Source organism: Erigeron canadensis, chromosome 6, assembly GCF_010389155.1.
Source record: "Erigeron canadensis isolate Cc75 chromosome 6, C_canadensis_v1, whole genome shotgun sequence".
NCBI lineage: Eukaryota > Viridiplantae > Streptophyta > Magnoliopsida > Asterales > Asteraceae > Erigeron > Erigeron canadensis.
In genome coordinates, this window is record NC_057766.1 from 34,511,653 (window position 1) to 34,529,498 (window position 17,846).

A 17,846-nucleotide genomic window follows, 5' to 3' on the forward strand; every position below is an offset into this window, starting at 1 on the left:
TTTTTCCTAATTACACCCTTTGATTTTTTACATGTCACGATTCTATTAATTAAAAGAGGCAACAAGTTAATAAAGGCAACAAGTTATTGGGATGACGTAAGATAATAAAGGCAACAAGTTACCCCTTTTGGGGGTGTATTCAGGAAATAAGGGGGTGACACTACAATAGATCATTACTTTATTTTATGTTTTTAAGATTAAAAAAGTTTACATTATGTTCACTCTAAAATAAAATGTATTCCATGCTCATGAATCAAACAAGTCAAGAACAAATAATTGAATAATTAAATATGGAAATTGAGCTATGTTTAAGATTTCATTATATGCATAAAAAGTTGTATAACTTTAAATCACTACTCAAGTTCAATTTAACATACACATCGTTTATAAAATTATACACATAATAACGTGTTAAACATAACCCAGGCTATTTTTATCATTTAAAAAAAAAAACAATTAAATCACCACTCAAATCCAATTTAACATTACAATTTACAACTTGTTTATCTGCTATTGTGCTACAGGGTTAAATGGTATAAAAAATCTTTCTTTCCATGGATATAAACTCCTTTTTAAAAAATAAAAAAATTTGTTATGATATCTACACCAACTTTGATAAATCATTGACCCGTGATTTAGGAAAAAAAACTTCATTTTCTAAATACATGAGTTTGCCTTGATACTCAATATGGCAAGAATGAAGCTATATTTAGGCCCGTGCTTATAGCACCGTTTTGCGAGCGTCCAAAATGGCGAAGACGCGGACGAGTTATAAACATCAATCATCCTTGCGTTTGCGTCCTTGTGGTTGTTCTCCACCAAGAAGTTGGAAGACGTTCTGCTTGTGGGGCCAACGGTTGGTTTCTTCTATTTTTTTTAATTTTTTTTTTGTTTTAATACATATATATGTATATGAAGTATAGATATAGTTTTCTGTATGTGGTCATTGCAGGTGGATTAAAGAAGACAAACATTTGCATATATTGTATAATAGTTAAACAATTTTCAATTCTACCCCTAAAATATAATACATGTATAAAATATTAATCTGAGTTTTAAAAATTATCAATTTAGCCCCTAAATTTAATTTATTATTTTTACTTTATACTTTTTAGATTTTATTAATCTATTTGTATTTTTTGTAATTAATATAAATAGTTATTTAATTTAATGTTTAAGTAATAAGAAATTATAAAAGTATTGATGATATGACGAATAAGTTCTGAAGAAGTTGTCCTTATAGGCAGTGAGAGTCCTGAGGAGAGTCCTGAATTATGTGATGCTGATGTGGCAGTGAAGAAACTCCAAGAAGTTGGCCCTTAGGGTGGGGGGAGGGCTTGCCCACTCCTCCTCTGCCCTCCCTGATTTTTCTTCTCCTCCCCTCCCCTCCCCGATTGCTAGGAGCACCTCGCCACCCCTCCCCACCCTTTTCTATTTAATTTAATTTCTATTTATTTTTAAAACTAAAATATTTTATTTAATAAATTAAAACTAATACAACTTAAAACACAATTAAAACACATAATTTTATTCTAACACACAGAAACAAGTAAAACATACAATTAAGGCGCCGACCATCCGTACTGCTCACAAATGGCGCGTTTCTGCGCCAAAACCATCTCCAACATCGGCCCGCTGAGGTGATCGTGTGGCCTGATCACGAAGTCCATATCATTCTGTCGCTGCTGACTCTGGACCATCCGTGTCATCTCCTCCTCCCGTTTCTTCCTAGCCTCCTCCACCGCCATATAGCTATCCATCATCGCCTTCTACATCTGCATCTTCTCCTCCCGAGCTCGTTTTTTATCCTCATTGTCGCATTTCAACTCCGCGACCATCTTCAAGAACTCCTCAGATGTAGTAGAGGCGGAAGGAGCAGCCTGCTTACCCTTAGCTTTACGGCGGGGTGGCACGGGTTTAGCATGATGTACCAGTGCATCATCCATGTCGTTCCCTCCCTCCTCTTCTTGCTCCAAATGGTCCTCATTCAAGTCAATATGGACCGACGGCTCCCCTGATGAACGTACATGGACAGACCCTTCCGTTCTTGCCCTTTTGCTACCCGACTCCTCACAAATCCCCTCCAAAGTAAGAACCTCCGACCATTTCGGTCCTCTCCTCAAAACCTGTCACGCCTCTACATGCGGAAACCCGGACTTGTTATTGTATTTCCGCATATACAATGCCACGGCTGACTTAAACACATCCTCGTCACTTTGGCCCCTCGACATCTTACTTTTCTTCACATTGTAAATACCACAAAAACCCGACACCTTATGCTTCAAATCCTTCCATTTCGACCGACACATTTCTGGGGTACGTCCTGACTCACGGTTCAAGTGTGAGTCCAACTGAAACTTCACCTTCTTCCAAAACGAACCCGCCGTTTGGGCGTTTCCGACGTATGGATCCTCGGAAACCAAGCTTTTGCCAAACACGCCTCTTCATCCTTCCCCCAATTTCGACACTCTCTTTTACCTTTAACCGAGACTTGGGTCTTGGGTATTGCTTCCACCACCTCTTCTTCTTCTTCTTCTTCTTCTTCATCTTGAACCTGTTGACTCGCGAAGTGTGATGATGAACCACCCGTGAAACCCGAAAACCCGGGTTGAGTTTCATTCACAAAACCCGAAAACCCGGCATTCGGTTGGACACTTGATGGGACAGATTCGAAAAACAATGGATCCATACTATTCAAGAAATCTTCAACACGTTGTGGCCTATACACATCTTCGGCCGTATTTTTTTGCGAAGGAGGAGGTGGCATAATATCGCGATTGTTTGGCGGTGGCGCGTTTCTGCGTTTTTTGGGTAGATTTGAGTAACTGGGTTCTTTTGGTTTCTTCCCCCTATTCATTTTTGTGGGTTTAGATGGATGATTTGATTGAAAAAAAAAAATAAAGGAAGAAAGAAAGGAGCAGGGCGTCGGCCAGAAAAAAAAAAAGAGGAAAAGTGAAGACGAAAAGAGAAAGAGATAATTTTTTTTTTGTTTCAACCGTTCATGTGGGACCCACGACCTTTTTTTTTTTTTTTTGTAACGTTCAAATACTTGGGCACCCAAACCGGCACCATTGTGCCCAGTATCCTCCCCACCCAACCGGTACCGGGGGGTCGGGGCGGTGTGTCATCCGGTACCGGCCCGACACCGGTCCAGTGCCTACTCCACTCCGTCCAGCCTTATAAGCACAGGCCTTAGTGGGTCAGTTTGTTATGGGATGGGTGGTTGCATAAACTTATAGTCCCATATAATGGTTGATGATGCTTGTGTCACATAACCCATTATCACTTTTAGTTCATACAATGTCAAGCTGAGTCTTGGATGCATGCAATATGGTTCGCAATAATACGATATACATTAAGCTAGGGTTGTCAATAGGTTCGGGTTCGGGTTGGCGGGTTGATAAATTGAAAAACTCCGACCCTAACCTAACTCACTAAAAGTTTCAGGTCAGAAATTTCAACCACAACCCGCCAACCCATGACCCAACCCATGTGACCCGAGAAGCAAATATATATAAATTTAAAATGGAATAAATCAACCAATATAAAGCTTTATCATTGATGGTGTAAGCCGAAAACGAATGGTACAAAAAAGAAAGAAATACGAGGGTATTGTTAATACTTGGCACAAAGTTAACAAACTTACCGCCTCATCCTACATCACTTATCATCTCACATAATTTTGAATCCTCCTTTTATTTCATATTTGAAGTTACTTTAGGTTAGAAATATAAAAAATGAGAATAGGACGTATGAATTAGTATAATGTGAAGTATGAACTATTATATATAATTCAATTATTTTAAAGATATTGGGTTGGCGTCTTGGCGGGTCGACCTGACAACCCAACAACCCAACCCGGACCCAACCCAATAAAAATCAGGTTGGTGAGTTGACGGGTTGGTGGGTCGAAAATACTCAACCCTAACCTGATTTTTTTCGGGTTGGGTCGAAATTAACCGCCCTACATTAAGCAATATGTCTATGTACGATTGTACGTTAAAGCTCATAGGAATCAATATGTGGAGTTGCTTCATCATTCATTTTCAATTTTAAAGTTTCCTTAAAGATACATAGCGTAATTGAGATGTTTTGTTGATACAAAAATTTTTGTTTGCATTTTTAAGTACGTGTGTTTTTTTTTTTTTTTTAAAAAAAACTTTAATTCCTACTTTAATTTGTCATTTTTATATTAATACATGACAAGAGAATTATCCAAAGTAAAACAATACCGAATACTTTATAGTTCATACACAAAATCTCAATATTTAGTTAAATGAAAATTTTACATATATATCTTACTTAAGAGACATAATTATATATTTATATACAGTACAAATTTTTAAAAATATGTAATTATTATGTTTTAAAAATAGGTATAGGTATATATATTTATACTTCCTATATAAACAAACTACCCCTTCACAAATTAAACATTCTACCTTTAAAATCTTTATTTTACCCTTTTAATTTACACTACCACCAAACTCTTTATTCCTAAATCTATATCTATACTATATTAATAAACAAACTAACCTTAATTTTCAACACATTTTTAACTCACAAACAAAATTTATCCAATATATTCTTAACATATTTTACACCCATATTTTTCCAAACTATCTATCTCATTTATTAATTAATATAAATATTTCCACCTAATATCTATATTATATTTCTAATAAAGTTATTTACAAAATATACATCTTTTAACCATAAAATAACTACATTACCACTTACATCTATTACTTTAAGATTAATAATCACATCGTTAACACCACCAACACTAGCACCGCCCGTTGCCGCCACCGCCGCATTGCGCGGGTACCCGTCTCGTATATATATATATATATATATATGTAAATCTCCCATAGTTGAGTGTACAAAAACCAGTTGATCCAATCTAAACACACAAAACATCTAACCCATTTAACTCTACGTTCCGAAGAAACCCGTCCACCCAAAAAACCCATTAATGATAAACCCATTCTTCCTCCGGTCATTGGAATTTTTTAATTTAAACCGGTTTCTTTATATACCCGGTCCGTTACCCAAAGACCCAAACAAAGTTAGACTCAATTACACGCAAAGTAAACCAAATTAGTTACAAACTTAGTTATCATCATCATCATTATTTTAATATAACTTTTACTATACAATCTCCATTTTTAACTTCTAATAAAAAATCCATCCAATACTCTGAAGAACAAACAAAAAGGATCCCTCCATCTTCACCGTCGCTCCTTTTCATTTAAGGCGCCTGCGGTTAAAAATGGACAGTAAAAATGTCATCGTTTGCGACAATGGCACCGGTGTAAGCTCTAATCATCTCCTCTTCTTAATTCAATCTGTTATTATAAATCTCTTGTAATCTCGTTTTTTTTTCCAATTCGATTAATTGCTTCATTGATCTGCTTTTATTATTCTCATTTTCTAAATTGAGTTTAATTATCATTCAGTGTCCAAAAGAATTAATTGTTCGAATGCGAATGATCTAGATTGTTAACACACATATATTATTAATCGCTACACATACATATATCTCGATACATACATACATATACATATTTACACACACATATATCTATATGTATACACACACAACGCGCACACACGTACGTACATATATACACAAATAATTTTTTTGTGATAATATGATTGGTGAATTTGAATGCAGTATGTCAAGTGCGGTTTTGCGGGGGAGAATTTCCCTACATCGGTATTTCCGTCTGTAGTAGGTAGGCCGATGTTGAGATACGAAGAAACGCTTATGGAACACGAGTTGAAGGTACTATATTATCTGATGAATATATGAATATCTTTTTGATGAATATATGCGTGTTTTGATAACTTTGATATATGCTAGTGAGTTTTTTTTTTTAACGATATGGATGTTTGTAGCATATGGATTGATAGACGATTATGGAAACGTTTATATTGTGTGTGGTTCATACAGGATATTGTTGTCGGTGAAGCTTGTTTGAACTTAAGGCATCAACTAGACATATCTTATCCCGTCAACAATGGCATTGTGCAAAAGTGGGACGATATGGGTCATGTTTGGGATCACGCCTTCTATAATGAACTCAAGGTGTGACTGTTGTATTTTGATACGTTGTCTTAGAAGTCGATGTTTTAGAATAGAACCTGCTTCGTAGTGTTATAGAAAGGTCGTTCATATTCTAAATCCGTTTGGCAGGTGAATCCATCAGAATGTAACATTTTGCTCACAGATCCGCCTCTTAATCCTTCCAGAAACAGGGAGAAGATGGTCTGTTCCAACGATATACTTGTGAAAATCGGATTTCACTTTGCATTACGATTTAATTTGGAATTAACTTTGATTTTAGGTCGAGACTATGTTTGAGAAGTACAATTTTGCTGGCGTATTCATCCAGATACAAGCTGTTTTAACATTGTATGCTCAAGGTGCTTATAGGGTAAAGGTTATAATACTTGAATTGTTTCCTGTAACTGAAATGATGTGGATTTTACTTAAACTGCAACTTTCTTTGACACTTTGTATACCATGATTTTTCTTCATTGAGATACGTGTTTATAGTGATCTTTATTTCTTATTTGTATATTGGACACCTTTTGAATTTAGTTAAATACATTAAAAGAAATTGAGAATTAAGTGTACTATACTCATCAGTTCTTAATATGATGTCAAAACAGGTTTACTTACTGGATTAGTCATTGACGCTGGCGATGGTGTAACTCATGTTGTAAGTATTGTTTTCAGCGTTCTCGTTTAGTATTTCCAACATACCAAGCACGACGTGTGTTATGTTAGATCAAACTTTTACTATGGAAACCAAACAAATCTGCTAATCTCGTCTAGATGATAGGAAATGCATGTAGCACAATCTTTTTCTTTCTTCCAATATACCCCATTGATGAACATAATACTTAATAGGGTAAAATGACATGGAATATAGTGTGGGCTGGCACCAATTTCATTACATTGCTTCTCTCATATGTTGCACTTGGCATTTCTTAGCTGGAATATTTGTTTTTGTAAAACATTTATACACATTCTTTAGTGAAGTTTTTGTCTGGATACATCAATATCTAATCTTAGTAACGAATGACAAGAATCAATGTATGTTGTTTGACACTTAGGCATCTTTAGAAACACAAATCTTTACCATGTGCTTATGGTTTATATACTTGATATAGACGTAGCTCAATATTTGGCTGACTTCAATAACCGAGATTACTAAAAAATAAGAAGCGATATATCCAACTTTTAATGTCTTTTGCAGGTTCCCGTTGTGGATGGTTACTCATTCCCTCATCTTACAAAGCGAATGAATGTTGCTGGACGTCACATAACATCATATCTTGTTGATTTACTGCTTAGGAGAGGGTGAGTCCCAATATCTTCCTCCAGAACTTGTTATGTTAATGATATTACGCATGTACTTCTACTGAAACTTGAGAACTCATTTATCGTGTATGAAGTTATGCAATGAATAAGAGCACTGATTTTGAGACTGTAAGAGATATCAAAGAAAAGCTCTGCTACATCAGGTACAAACTTGAACTTACATTTTTTTTTTTTTATGAATGTATGCAATGTGAACTGTTGAACTCGCCATCTCGCAGTTATGATTACAAAAGGGAATATCAACTAGGACTTGAGACCACCATTCTCGTTAAGAATTATACTGTAAGTTATCTCTAAATCATGTATGTCTGATGGTCGAATTGTAGGGAATTCTTAACAGTCAAGTTCTGATTGAACATCTATAACTATAACAGTTGTGTGATCGTCTCAGTAAATTATCTCCCTGTTTAGATTCTTTTAACATTCTGTTAAATCTTTCCCTTATTTATGTATGTTTTCGTGAATGTTAAATTGCATCAGCTGCCAGATGGGAGGGTTATCAAAGTTGGTACTGAACGCTTTCAAGCCCCAGAAGCTCTTTTTACTCCAGTAAGTCTTGATATACTCTGACTCAAACCCTAAGTCAATGGTATATGGTTTTGTTATCATTCTCTTCATATACCATATATATTCATATACCCATGTATGTGGTCTCTTACATGCGATGCTTGTGGATATGTAAGACGAAAATATGAATATTAGGATGGCTTGAACTTGGAACAATTATTTTACTGCTCGCTGCTGTCATTTACTACATATGTAACTTCATATCTAAAGTATTATTGTTTTCATCAATACTGTTATTCTTATCATCTCCATCACCGCCAATAAGATGGCAACCATCAATCCATCATCATGAATTGCATTTCCACCACTTCCAGCATCACCACCAGTTACCAGTAGTCCGGTTGTAGGTTTAAAGTTGTAGACTTGTAGTGACATGAAATGTTAATGTAAGCTTCTTACTGCAGGAACTGATAGATATTGAAGGGGATGGAATTGCTGACATGGTATTCCACTGTATTCAGGAAATGGATATTGACAACCGTATGATGGTAACTTTTTATTACGCTGATCAAATCACCTATGATTATTTACAGAAAGTTGTTAGATCGTTTGACGCCATGATAAAGACTTCTATCTTTATATTGATCTGCTTATCACTATTTATACTATCTGCGCCAATGGATATGTTTTAGCAATCAAGTTGGTGGTGCGCTGATGACCCACCCTTAAGATTCTGCTTGCCTGAGCCATCTTCATATTATAATGAAAAATAGCTTGACTTTTATTTTTGTGTTTTGCAGCTTTACCAGCATATAGTTTTGAGCGGAGGAAGCACAATGTATCCAGGATTACCTAGTAGGTAGTATATCAGCATCATCTTTGCTTTGGAAGAATTTTTTTTCCCGGTTGTGGTTTTCCCTTCAATTCTCATTTCCTAATCCAATAGTCGCAAGTGTCATTATCAATGGACCTTTTACATGTTACGTGTTATATATCCTTACTTTTGTTAACACAACAACATGCATCCTATCACATACCATCGCAACATTTTTTGCCTCTTATTTAGAACTCAGTTTTAGTTGTTTCATCCTTGGCCTTTCTGGAACTATTTTTCTTTACAGGCTAGAGAAAGAAATCTTGGATCGTTATCTTGATGTCGTTTTGAAGGGTAACAAAGTTGGACTGAAGGTGAGACATGAAGCTCAATGATTATATATGCACATGCAATAGTTCTATGATTATTTATCCATACTATCTATCTATCTTTGAACGGGATCTCTTCCATCCGTCTCAAAGTCGTTCTATAAATGTTCATCTATACACCAAAAAAGCATGTAAAGTTGGAAACTTAAAGCATTTACTTTTAAAATGTGGACGTTGTTCAATTGAAAGGATATTAAATTTTACGTAGACAAGTATACTTCTCCCAAGAGTGGCCCTCTTTTTTAGTTTTGTGACACAGAGATGTTAGGAGGTATATGTAAACTTGGCAGCTAACATTTTTTTCTGGGATGTAGAAAGCACTAATGCAAATTATAAGATGGATTTTTGTACAACTTGAAATTTAGTCCATCGACGTCTATAGTTGCACTTTTGGACTCTAAATGGAAGATATCCTGATGTTTTATTTCTTTCTATGTTAGCATAAATCTCTAAAATGGAAAGAACCTGAATAAAATGTGGCACGTATTTTCTTGTCAGTGACCAAACCCTGAAAGACAAGCCTAAGTTCAAGAGAACATATTGTTGTTCCATTATATACTAAAGTAGATTCAAATATCAGAATTTGAGTTGGTAGTTAAATATCACATGTGTAACTAGAAAACAAATTATGAGATCCGGACTGGAATGAACTTTAAAGCAGGTTCATCAAGACAAGTCACCAGGTTATTTAGAAAAACCACCGCACCACGAGATCAGTATCTGATTCAATTACATGATACAATACATCATTTAATTGTGTATCTATCAGTGTTTATCAATAGATATGAGTGCAGGAAATGTAATGTATCATGCATCCATCCTCCATGGAATCCAAGACGTACTGGGCAGTCATTAAGCTCACAAAAACGTATGCCTTTCATTCATTCTGTATTATTTTGACAGTCTCATTTTTTCTGTTCATTTGTTATGTAGAAATTGCGGCTTCGCATTGAAGATCCTCCTCGAAGGAAGCATATGGTGTATCTCGGGGGCGCGGTACTTGCAGGAATCATGAAGGTAAAGCTTTCTCTTTCCATTGATCCCAATTATGTTTGAGAAACTGGCACAATAGTTATTCTTGTTTCCTCTTTTCCATTACTTCACTTTATAATTCTATGGATTCGAGAACCTTTCCAGGGTATATTTTTTAGCTTTAAGATCCTGTCATAGCCTTTTATTTTTATAACCCTTCTTAGTTTAGTTAGGTGCTCAATTTTTGGATATCACTTAATACTTTCCAACATTTAATTGGGGAGAAAGGGATATTTTATGAACTGATTTTAGGTGATTTCTCTTCAAACCTTTCCTCTCAGATTTGAGAACTATTTTGTGAGAACGAAAGGAAATGCTTGTGATTCTTTAATGATTAAACTGCATATGATAAGAGTATCTCTGTAAGATTGATATCTTCTCTTTCCTTCTTTTTCTAACTCAGGAACTCAAACTCAAACACTACCCTTTTTTCTCTCCATTTCCCTTCATTTCTGTTGTTTTCTGTCAAAACTTGAGAGTGTAGCGTATCCATCAATTTTAGAATGCAGGTGTAATTGATACCTAATTAAGTTTCTGTGGGCCCGGTATCTTTGGCCGGTATGGAGTATCTGGGATTCTGGATGGTCTTATTGTGAGGACTGTAGACTACTCGATGAGATACTGAAGTGCCAAATTAATATGTTGGATTCTTTCAGGATGCACCTGAATTTTGGATTAGCAAACAGGATTATATGGAAGAGGGAGTTAATTGCCTTAGCAAGTGTGGTTAGGCAGTATTTCAACGCGCTAGAGAAAACATTGAAGCAACGTTTATTCTACTTATCACGAGTATGAAGAGATAAGAAGCGGAACATTTGAAGTTGGGGCTTATGCATTAAAGATGTAAATGCTTGCAGAAATTATGGTGCCTTCATTCCAACTCGGGAGTCTAGCCTTTTTTCTTTATTGGTTATGTTGATAATTGTCAATTGGTCATAGTATGTTTTGACTACAACCAAGTCCATAGATTGGAAGTAACAATAATAGTGTTTTAGAAACATGTTTGTTAGGTAAAAACATCAGCGATTCTAATACACTTCTCATGTTCTTAGTGAGACACATGCTGTCACTTCCATTTATTTCATTTGAAGACCGCCATTTTTAAAGCACAAATATGACTACCCAGATTTACGTTGAGGCAAACTTCAACCTGGTCATGTCAATTTTTGTCCCATTTTACCTTAAAAGGAAGCTGATTTACAACTTTATATTTCAAACTTTCAATTGTTATATATCGTATATAAATGTCACCTGATAGGCTGATACCACTTGTAAACCGATGAAATGTAAATCCATGTGTCACGCAGCACCAATACTGGATATATACAATAGCAGAAAATGGAAAATTTGGTAGTCATACAATAGAAATTTTGAGAAGCTGATACACAATATAAAAACAAGACAAGTTAAATAATCTACTAGGGTAAACTATACTATGAAGTATGAGAGAGCAATTTAAACAATTAAATTGAACCTTGAAAAAAAAAAAATACGATCTCACGCTATCAATCAAAAACTGATGGTAAGTGACCATGAAAATATGCAACATAACTGAATGTAGAAAATGCAATGTTTTTGGAATTTGGTTTATTATTTTTATTATTTATGATACATCTTAAAAAATTAAACATATTTTTTTCCCTAAAAAACCCCTTTCACCATATTTATGATTCCTAAAATGTTCCTCCACACACTATAACACTAAATTATCATATCTACCCTTATACCAAATTGTCACTCCTTAAACAAAATTCCACCCGCGGTATTATGCTTGTACATGAAAATGCAAGTTGGAGAAAATCTTATTTAATTTTGTGAATGCATTTAAGGCGTAACAAGGGCAGAAATAAGTCTACCGCAATTAAAAATCTGTTTTCCCGTTCCAACCTAGTACGCAAGTGTCATAATAAATGAAAATTTTGTTTTTCTAAATGTATTTTTTCGAGAGCATGTCCAAATCAATAAATACAAATAAAACACAGAAGTATTTTTGCAAAGACGAAAAGCCTACGAGGGCTTGTATTCACTGAAGCCGAAGCCACAAATGTACAACAAAAAAGCAACACATTATACATAAAAACACACTACACATAATAACATCATGAGATTTCCCCTCCACCCAACACATGACAATGTGGTATCACACTGTTTACCCATTATTTTTCTCATACCACCTGGTTTCACAGCCCCATACTGGACTTCCACCAGATGATAAATCTGAACAAACTCAAACTTCTTACAATATGGTACATGAACAGACGTTCTTCTTTGGAGCTTCATCGATCTTCTTTTCTATATACAGAGAGCAAAAGATACATAACTTTCAGAAGATATTTACAAAACAAGCTACGATATTACATCAAACAACAAAAGTTATATTCTCTTAATGCATAAGATATCACATACACAAGAAGTTGTCTGACTTCATCCAGAAATTTAGTATCTGTCCTTATAGATCAGTAAATTACCAGCGGAAACAGTTAGTAAGCAATATAACTAAGTCATTATGAAGGGATTGAAGTAAAACGCCAAAACTCTTCCATTATTAAGGGAATGCACATTTAGCAAATGAGAGCTTTGGAACGGTCCAAAACCGGACAAGACCAAACTTGAACCAAAAATTTGAAGATATTGGAGTATTGGACCACTGAATTGCACCATACAGTACCCAACAACCCATTCAATCCCAAACAAAACTCAAATTCTAGCCTTCTAAACTTAATCTGTCTTGGACTAGAAAAAATTCAAGACGTCATTGTTAAAGTAAAAGATAAAAAAAAAAAACAGTCTAGAACCCAAAACCAGACTGCAAACCAACCTTACATTACCGAGAAAAGGATGTTACAAAGTTTATCTGTCTGGTTTTCAGTTTGGACTGAGTTTACAAGGTTCACATCCCTATTCTATATTTATGTGTCATTGTTATGAATTACTCATAAAAGATGCAAATTTCACAAAGCAGATTAAGCGATTGAGTAAAAGTCAAATAGTTGAATGTGAGGTTACAAATTCGGGAATAATATGACAATGAAAAGGAGGTGTCAGGGATCTTGCTTTTGATGAAAATCATAATAGCCTGACTCTGAACTGAGTTGTATCAAACTCATTTAATCAATATTTCCATGAAATTTTTGCAGACAACTTTTTCTTTCTAGAACACAGCAAAGAAGATAACCAATAAATTGTACATGATCACTACAGCTACATTAACGCATAAAGTGATAAAACACAAGCAGAGTAGTAATACATGATCAAGACCACTGTATATTATGGCCACTATATGTTCTTTCCATGCTCTATTCAAACTAGGTCTACCATGTCTTGAATCAAAAACTCTACCTGCCATTAATTTAAAGTAAACTATATGCAATGACTTCTTATTATGACATTTCTTCCGTCAAATAGAGTCAATTAATGGTAGTTACTTTCTGGTTCGCTAAACACATGCAGCGATAGTTGTTTAGAAGGAACTCTTGGATCTTAGCAAGATAATCTTTGTTAAAAAAAAAGAAAACAAACTCCAGTCCAATAAAAGAGCAAATAAAAAGAAGATAATTAATAGCAGATACACATTGATAAGAAAAACTAGATATTACCTGTTTTTGCTTTGGTTAAAGACATCTGTACAACAGCATGCATCGTAATTACACCTTTCGGAAGCTCCCCAAAAGGTGTTCTGCACTGGCCAACAGTTTTGTTGTTTTCCAAAATTTTCCCCGCATTTATTAATTTAATGTCGTTCGCTGATTTGGGTCCACCTTTTTTATCTGAAAAATAGAAACCTTGTGTTTAGAGATGATTGGAACTCACATAGTGATAAAAAAAAGGGTAATGTGGAGGCATGTAAAGAAGTAAATAAATTTCGAAGAAATATGAAAATAGAGCAAATTTGGCTGATTTTCAGTATGAGAAACAAACCATTCAATCCAAATATATTTGAATTCCAAAATAAACTAAATTGGGAATTTCCTTTTGACATGGAACTATGTAAGTACTAAGTATGATAACAGTATTGATTTTCTTAACATTTTCCTACTTACCTGAGTGAACATCCTGTTTACCATGACACTTAAACACTACACAACCAGATAAAAAAGAATAGTAGCTTCGTGTTTTCCACATTTGAATTTTTCGGCTTCAAACCGAAACTGAACCGATTTCTAATTCTGTTTTCAGTTACGTTTTTCTAATTTGAGTTAGTTTTGGTTTTGCAATAGAAAATAAGAAAAAAAAATAAATTAAATGAGCAAAACAACCCGAAGACCGGACCATTGAACACCCCTTCAAAATATTTATTCATAAACCAACATATGAAAACATTTTCTCTTATAGAGGTAAACTCCAACTAGCACAATCCTTTTATTCTACCAAACCCAATAATAATCACTTACTACATGCATCCATTTAATGCACTTTATTTTTTTCACACATCATAGCACATCCTTCGGATGTCTTGTGACAAAAACTAAGGTATATTGCATAAAACAAGATTTGAACAAGAGTAGTCTGTTATGCAAATTACCCCTCTTATATAGGCAAAGAAGAGCATTTTGCAAGAGGAATAAAGATGATACATACCCACAAATCATGCATCAACTATACTAGCCAAGTTAAACAATCACTTCACATGTATTTTGAACTAAATGAGACTTCATATCCCTACTCCAACAGATTTCCTACCCATCAGAACTAGGTCATGCGCATCACCCTAACGTGCAGAGACACCACTCAATCATTTGGCGATATAACCAGATATCTCGAAAACTCCAAAGTCCAGATTATAAATTCTTTGTAAGCGTTAAAGCGTCTCTCAAACTTTTTAGCTTCTTGAATGTAGCAAAACAGTCTTAAGAACCCATATCATACCTTTTGGATCACACCAATTAAGGAACTATCTTAGCAACAGATCAAATTCCAAATATGTATAAGTTTCTCTAGGATAATAGAGAGCACATCCTTGTGTGACAAGCAAATTGCTTCATAAACGTTCTATTCTCCCAACATGTCTTCTAATCTTTCTCGCAGCCTATTACTAAAATGATAAATGCCAATATGTTCTCAAAATGTTAACTTTTTTTTGACCCTCATTGTCTTAACATCGACTCTTACAGCATGCGGTATACCCACGGCATCAAGATGGGGTAATAAAATGACACCGGTAAAAACCGACCCCCTCACCCACGGCTTCCTCGAGAAAATTGCGTATAACTTGATAGAATTTCATTTAAAACAGACTTTCTAAACTATTGGTTTACAGTAGCTAACTGGACCACAACACATTAATTCGTAATTCGTGAAACAATTACTAATGCATGCAGCCTAAAATCAAGGTGTCAACTAACATCAACATAATAAAACATCATATATATATATATATATATATATATTATATATATAAACATACATATACAGAGAGAGAGAGAGAGCAAAGTCTGGCAAACCTTTAGGCCACTCAGCAACAATTCTCTCCTTAAGCATGGCAACAGTAGAAGCCGGTGAGTATCGAAATGGACCGATATCTGATCCATCTATTAATCTAAACTTAAGCTCTAAAACATCTTCCTCCGGCATTTCTAACCAACAAACCTATCTATTATAATTATAATATTATATATAGATATAGATATAGCTTTTTCTTTTTTCTCCTAAAATTCACACCTTTTTACAAAAAAAAAAAAAAAAGAAAGATAATTACTAATTTAATGTCTCAAATACCTGCACAAAATAAATTACAACAATTCAGATTAAAATCAAAGCAATTAAGGATATTTTTACAGAATCCATAAATCAACATAAAATGATTGAAAAAACTTACAGATGTATAATACGTATATGTATATGTGTGAGCTTGAATTGATGAGGAACCCTAGACCCGATCTCGAGGCGCACTGTGGAATTTTAAACCCCCTTTTTTATATTTTATATTTATTTTATTTTATTTTTGTGAGTGCTTTTTATTATTGTGATGATGGTCAGATGAGTTTGAATATGGAGCTCCACTTTTTAAAAAAATACTGTATATAATAGTTTTATAAATAAGTGTGTACAGTATGTTAAAGGTATGGGCTAACTGGAAAAGGAAAAGAAAATCAAGGATAAAAAGTATTTTGTTTTTTATTGTTTTTTTTTGTTTAAAATGTTGGTTGTTTGTGAAACCATTGCCAAAAAATGGTCAAAATAAAAACACAAAATAGAGGTAGTTCGGAAAAAAGGTTCAAAAAAATGGTCAAAAATATATCTAAAGTGTTTGCTTGTTTCTATAAGTAAAACTTTCTTATATTATATTTACTTTAGAATACTTTTTCATTTTTTATGATCCTGTTAAAGTCTAAAACCAAAATGCTTTGTATAATTATGATTATAACGAAAATGGTGGTAACTTTATCGATGAAACATATTGTATTTTGACTAGAACGACATGTATGATGTGATGGATCATCTTAAATTTATATACTCAGGAGTGAGGACATAGAAACAAATGGTACGACATCCGGCGTTATGGGCTGACAACTAAAAAACGAGGGATAGATCGTAATAATGATGCCCAAATACATACGATAAATGCAATTACTATTACTACTTATCATTATAAGCAAAAAACCTTATATATAATCATTATTTGCGGAAGATGTATATATTGTATTGTATTTAATTTTATTTTGAACATTTTACTTTTTGTATATATACAAAAAAGTATACTAAATAGTAACTTGTTAGAATGATGTCAATGGTCACTCTCACGCCTAACCATGTCTAGCCATCTACCAATAATATACTGTCACTTTATTTTATGTTCAGTCATCTACCAATAATATATTGTCACATTATTTCATGTCTAATTCATGCCTAGTCATGCTTAACTTATGACAACCATGTCTCACCATCCCTTTACTATTTGTCTGCAATCACACCCTCTCTCATATCTCATGCCTAGTCATGCTTAACTTATGACAACCATGTCTCACCATCCCTTTACTATTTGTCTGCAATCACACCCTCTCTCATATATCCCTTCTTAAATAATTGATTATCTCTCTCTTCAATGTCTAAGCGGCAATGTATGCCGAAATCACTCATGCCTAGCCCATGCCTCGTTGGTAGCGGTGTTTACCGTTAGGCATGGGCATGCCTAGCCCCATATTTTTATCCAAGTAAGTGTATATGAGGACATGAGGTTGGAAAACAAAGGAAACAAAAGGAGGGAAAAGTAAAAAAGTTTGGGCGGTGGGTTTTTTCTTCTGACGCGTTGTCAGATGGTGCAGTAGTAGTGATGATAGTAATAAGTATCTTTGACCGCCTTTCCTTTGTCTACTCTTCAAACAAACCGCCAGGAATTGACCGACATCGTCCTTTTACATATATCATTTTTGTCTTTTTGAAGAACACCCGACAAAGGTAATTGTGGGTAGCGAATTAGGCCTAGACCGTCCACGAATCTAAGGCACAAGTCTTGTTTTTATGAGTAAATTGTGGATGGTAAAAGTATCATATGATATCTTTATCCCAAATATCATATGTGAATATAAATTATTGACCATTTAACATTTAACGACTAATAAAATACTAGTAAAAAGTTATATTTGGACGGATTGAGATTCTCTAATGTTACTCCTGAAATTAGAGTAACTTTAGAGAATCCTAATCTGTCACTGTATGAAGCGACATAGTAGCATCAATGGATATGCATATGCAATCGTAAACTAGCAACAGA

The 17,846-nt window shown here is 34.5% G+C and overlaps 2 protein-coding genes across 2 annotated transcripts; one reads left to right on the plus strand and one right to left on the minus strand.

Moving 5' to 3' along the window:
• Positions 1–5,190: 5,190 nt before the first annotated feature.
• On the plus strand, positions 5,191–11,194 carry LOC122603440 (actin-related protein 2). Its single transcript, XM_043776140.1, has 15 exons — positions 5,191–5,314; positions 5,678–5,788; positions 5,957–6,091; positions 6,200–6,271; positions 6,351–6,429; positions 6,679–6,728; positions 7,269–7,372; positions 7,468–7,536; positions 7,612–7,675; positions 7,874–7,942; positions 8,365–8,448; positions 8,701–8,759; positions 9,022–9,088; positions 10,037–10,120; positions 10,792–11,194. The coding sequence occupies exons 1-15, from the start codon at positions 5,273–5,275 to the stop codon at positions 10,864–10,866; spliced, it is 1,164 nt and encodes a 387-aa protein (XP_043632075.1). The 5' UTR covers positions 5,191–5,272; the 3' UTR covers positions 10,867–11,194.
• A 928-nt stretch (positions 11,195–12,122) lies between these two features.
• LOC122603898 (membrane-anchored ubiquitin-fold protein 4) lies at positions 12,123–15,846 on the minus strand. Its single transcript, XM_043776743.1, has 3 exons — positions 15,577–15,846; positions 13,732–13,902; positions 12,123–12,427 (listed from the first exon to the last, which is right to left on the minus strand). The coding sequence occupies exons 1-3, from the start codon at positions 15,704–15,706 to the stop codon at positions 12,372–12,374; spliced, it is 357 nt and encodes a 118-aa protein (XP_043632678.1). The 5' UTR covers positions 15,707–15,846; the 3' UTR covers positions 12,123–12,371.
• Positions 15,847–17,846: the final 2,000 nt, after the last annotated feature.

What these genes read in the sequence shown, in the direction of transcription:
- LOC122603898 (XM_043776743.1), bottom strand. Translation starts at nt 15,706, where the DNA reads ATGCCGGAGGAAGATGTTTTAGAGCTTAAGTTTAGATTAATAGATGGA. An exon ending in TGTTGCTGAGTGGCCTAAAG is followed by an intron (nt 13,903 to 15,576) that starts GTTTGCCAGACT and finishes TCTATTTTTCAG; the next exon opens with ATAAAAAAGGTGGACCCAAA. An exon ending in TTTAACCAAAGCAAAAACAG is followed by an intron (nt 12,428 to 13,731) that starts GTAATATCTAGT and finishes CTCTGTATATAG; the next exon opens with AAAAGAAGATCGATGAAGCT.
- LOC122603440 (XM_043776140.1), top strand. Translation starts at nt 5,273, where the DNA reads ATGGACAGTAAAAATGTCATCGTTTGCGACAATGGCACCGGT. An exon ending in GCGATGGTGTAACTCATGTT is followed by an intron (nt 6,729 to 7,268) that starts GTAAGTATTGTT and finishes TGTCTTTTGCAG; the next exon opens with GTTCCCGTTGTGGATGGTTA. An exon ending in ATATTGACAACCGTATGATG is followed by an intron (nt 8,449 to 8,700) that starts GTAACTTTTTAT and finishes TGTGTTTTGCAG; the next exon opens with CTTTACCAGCATATAGTTTT.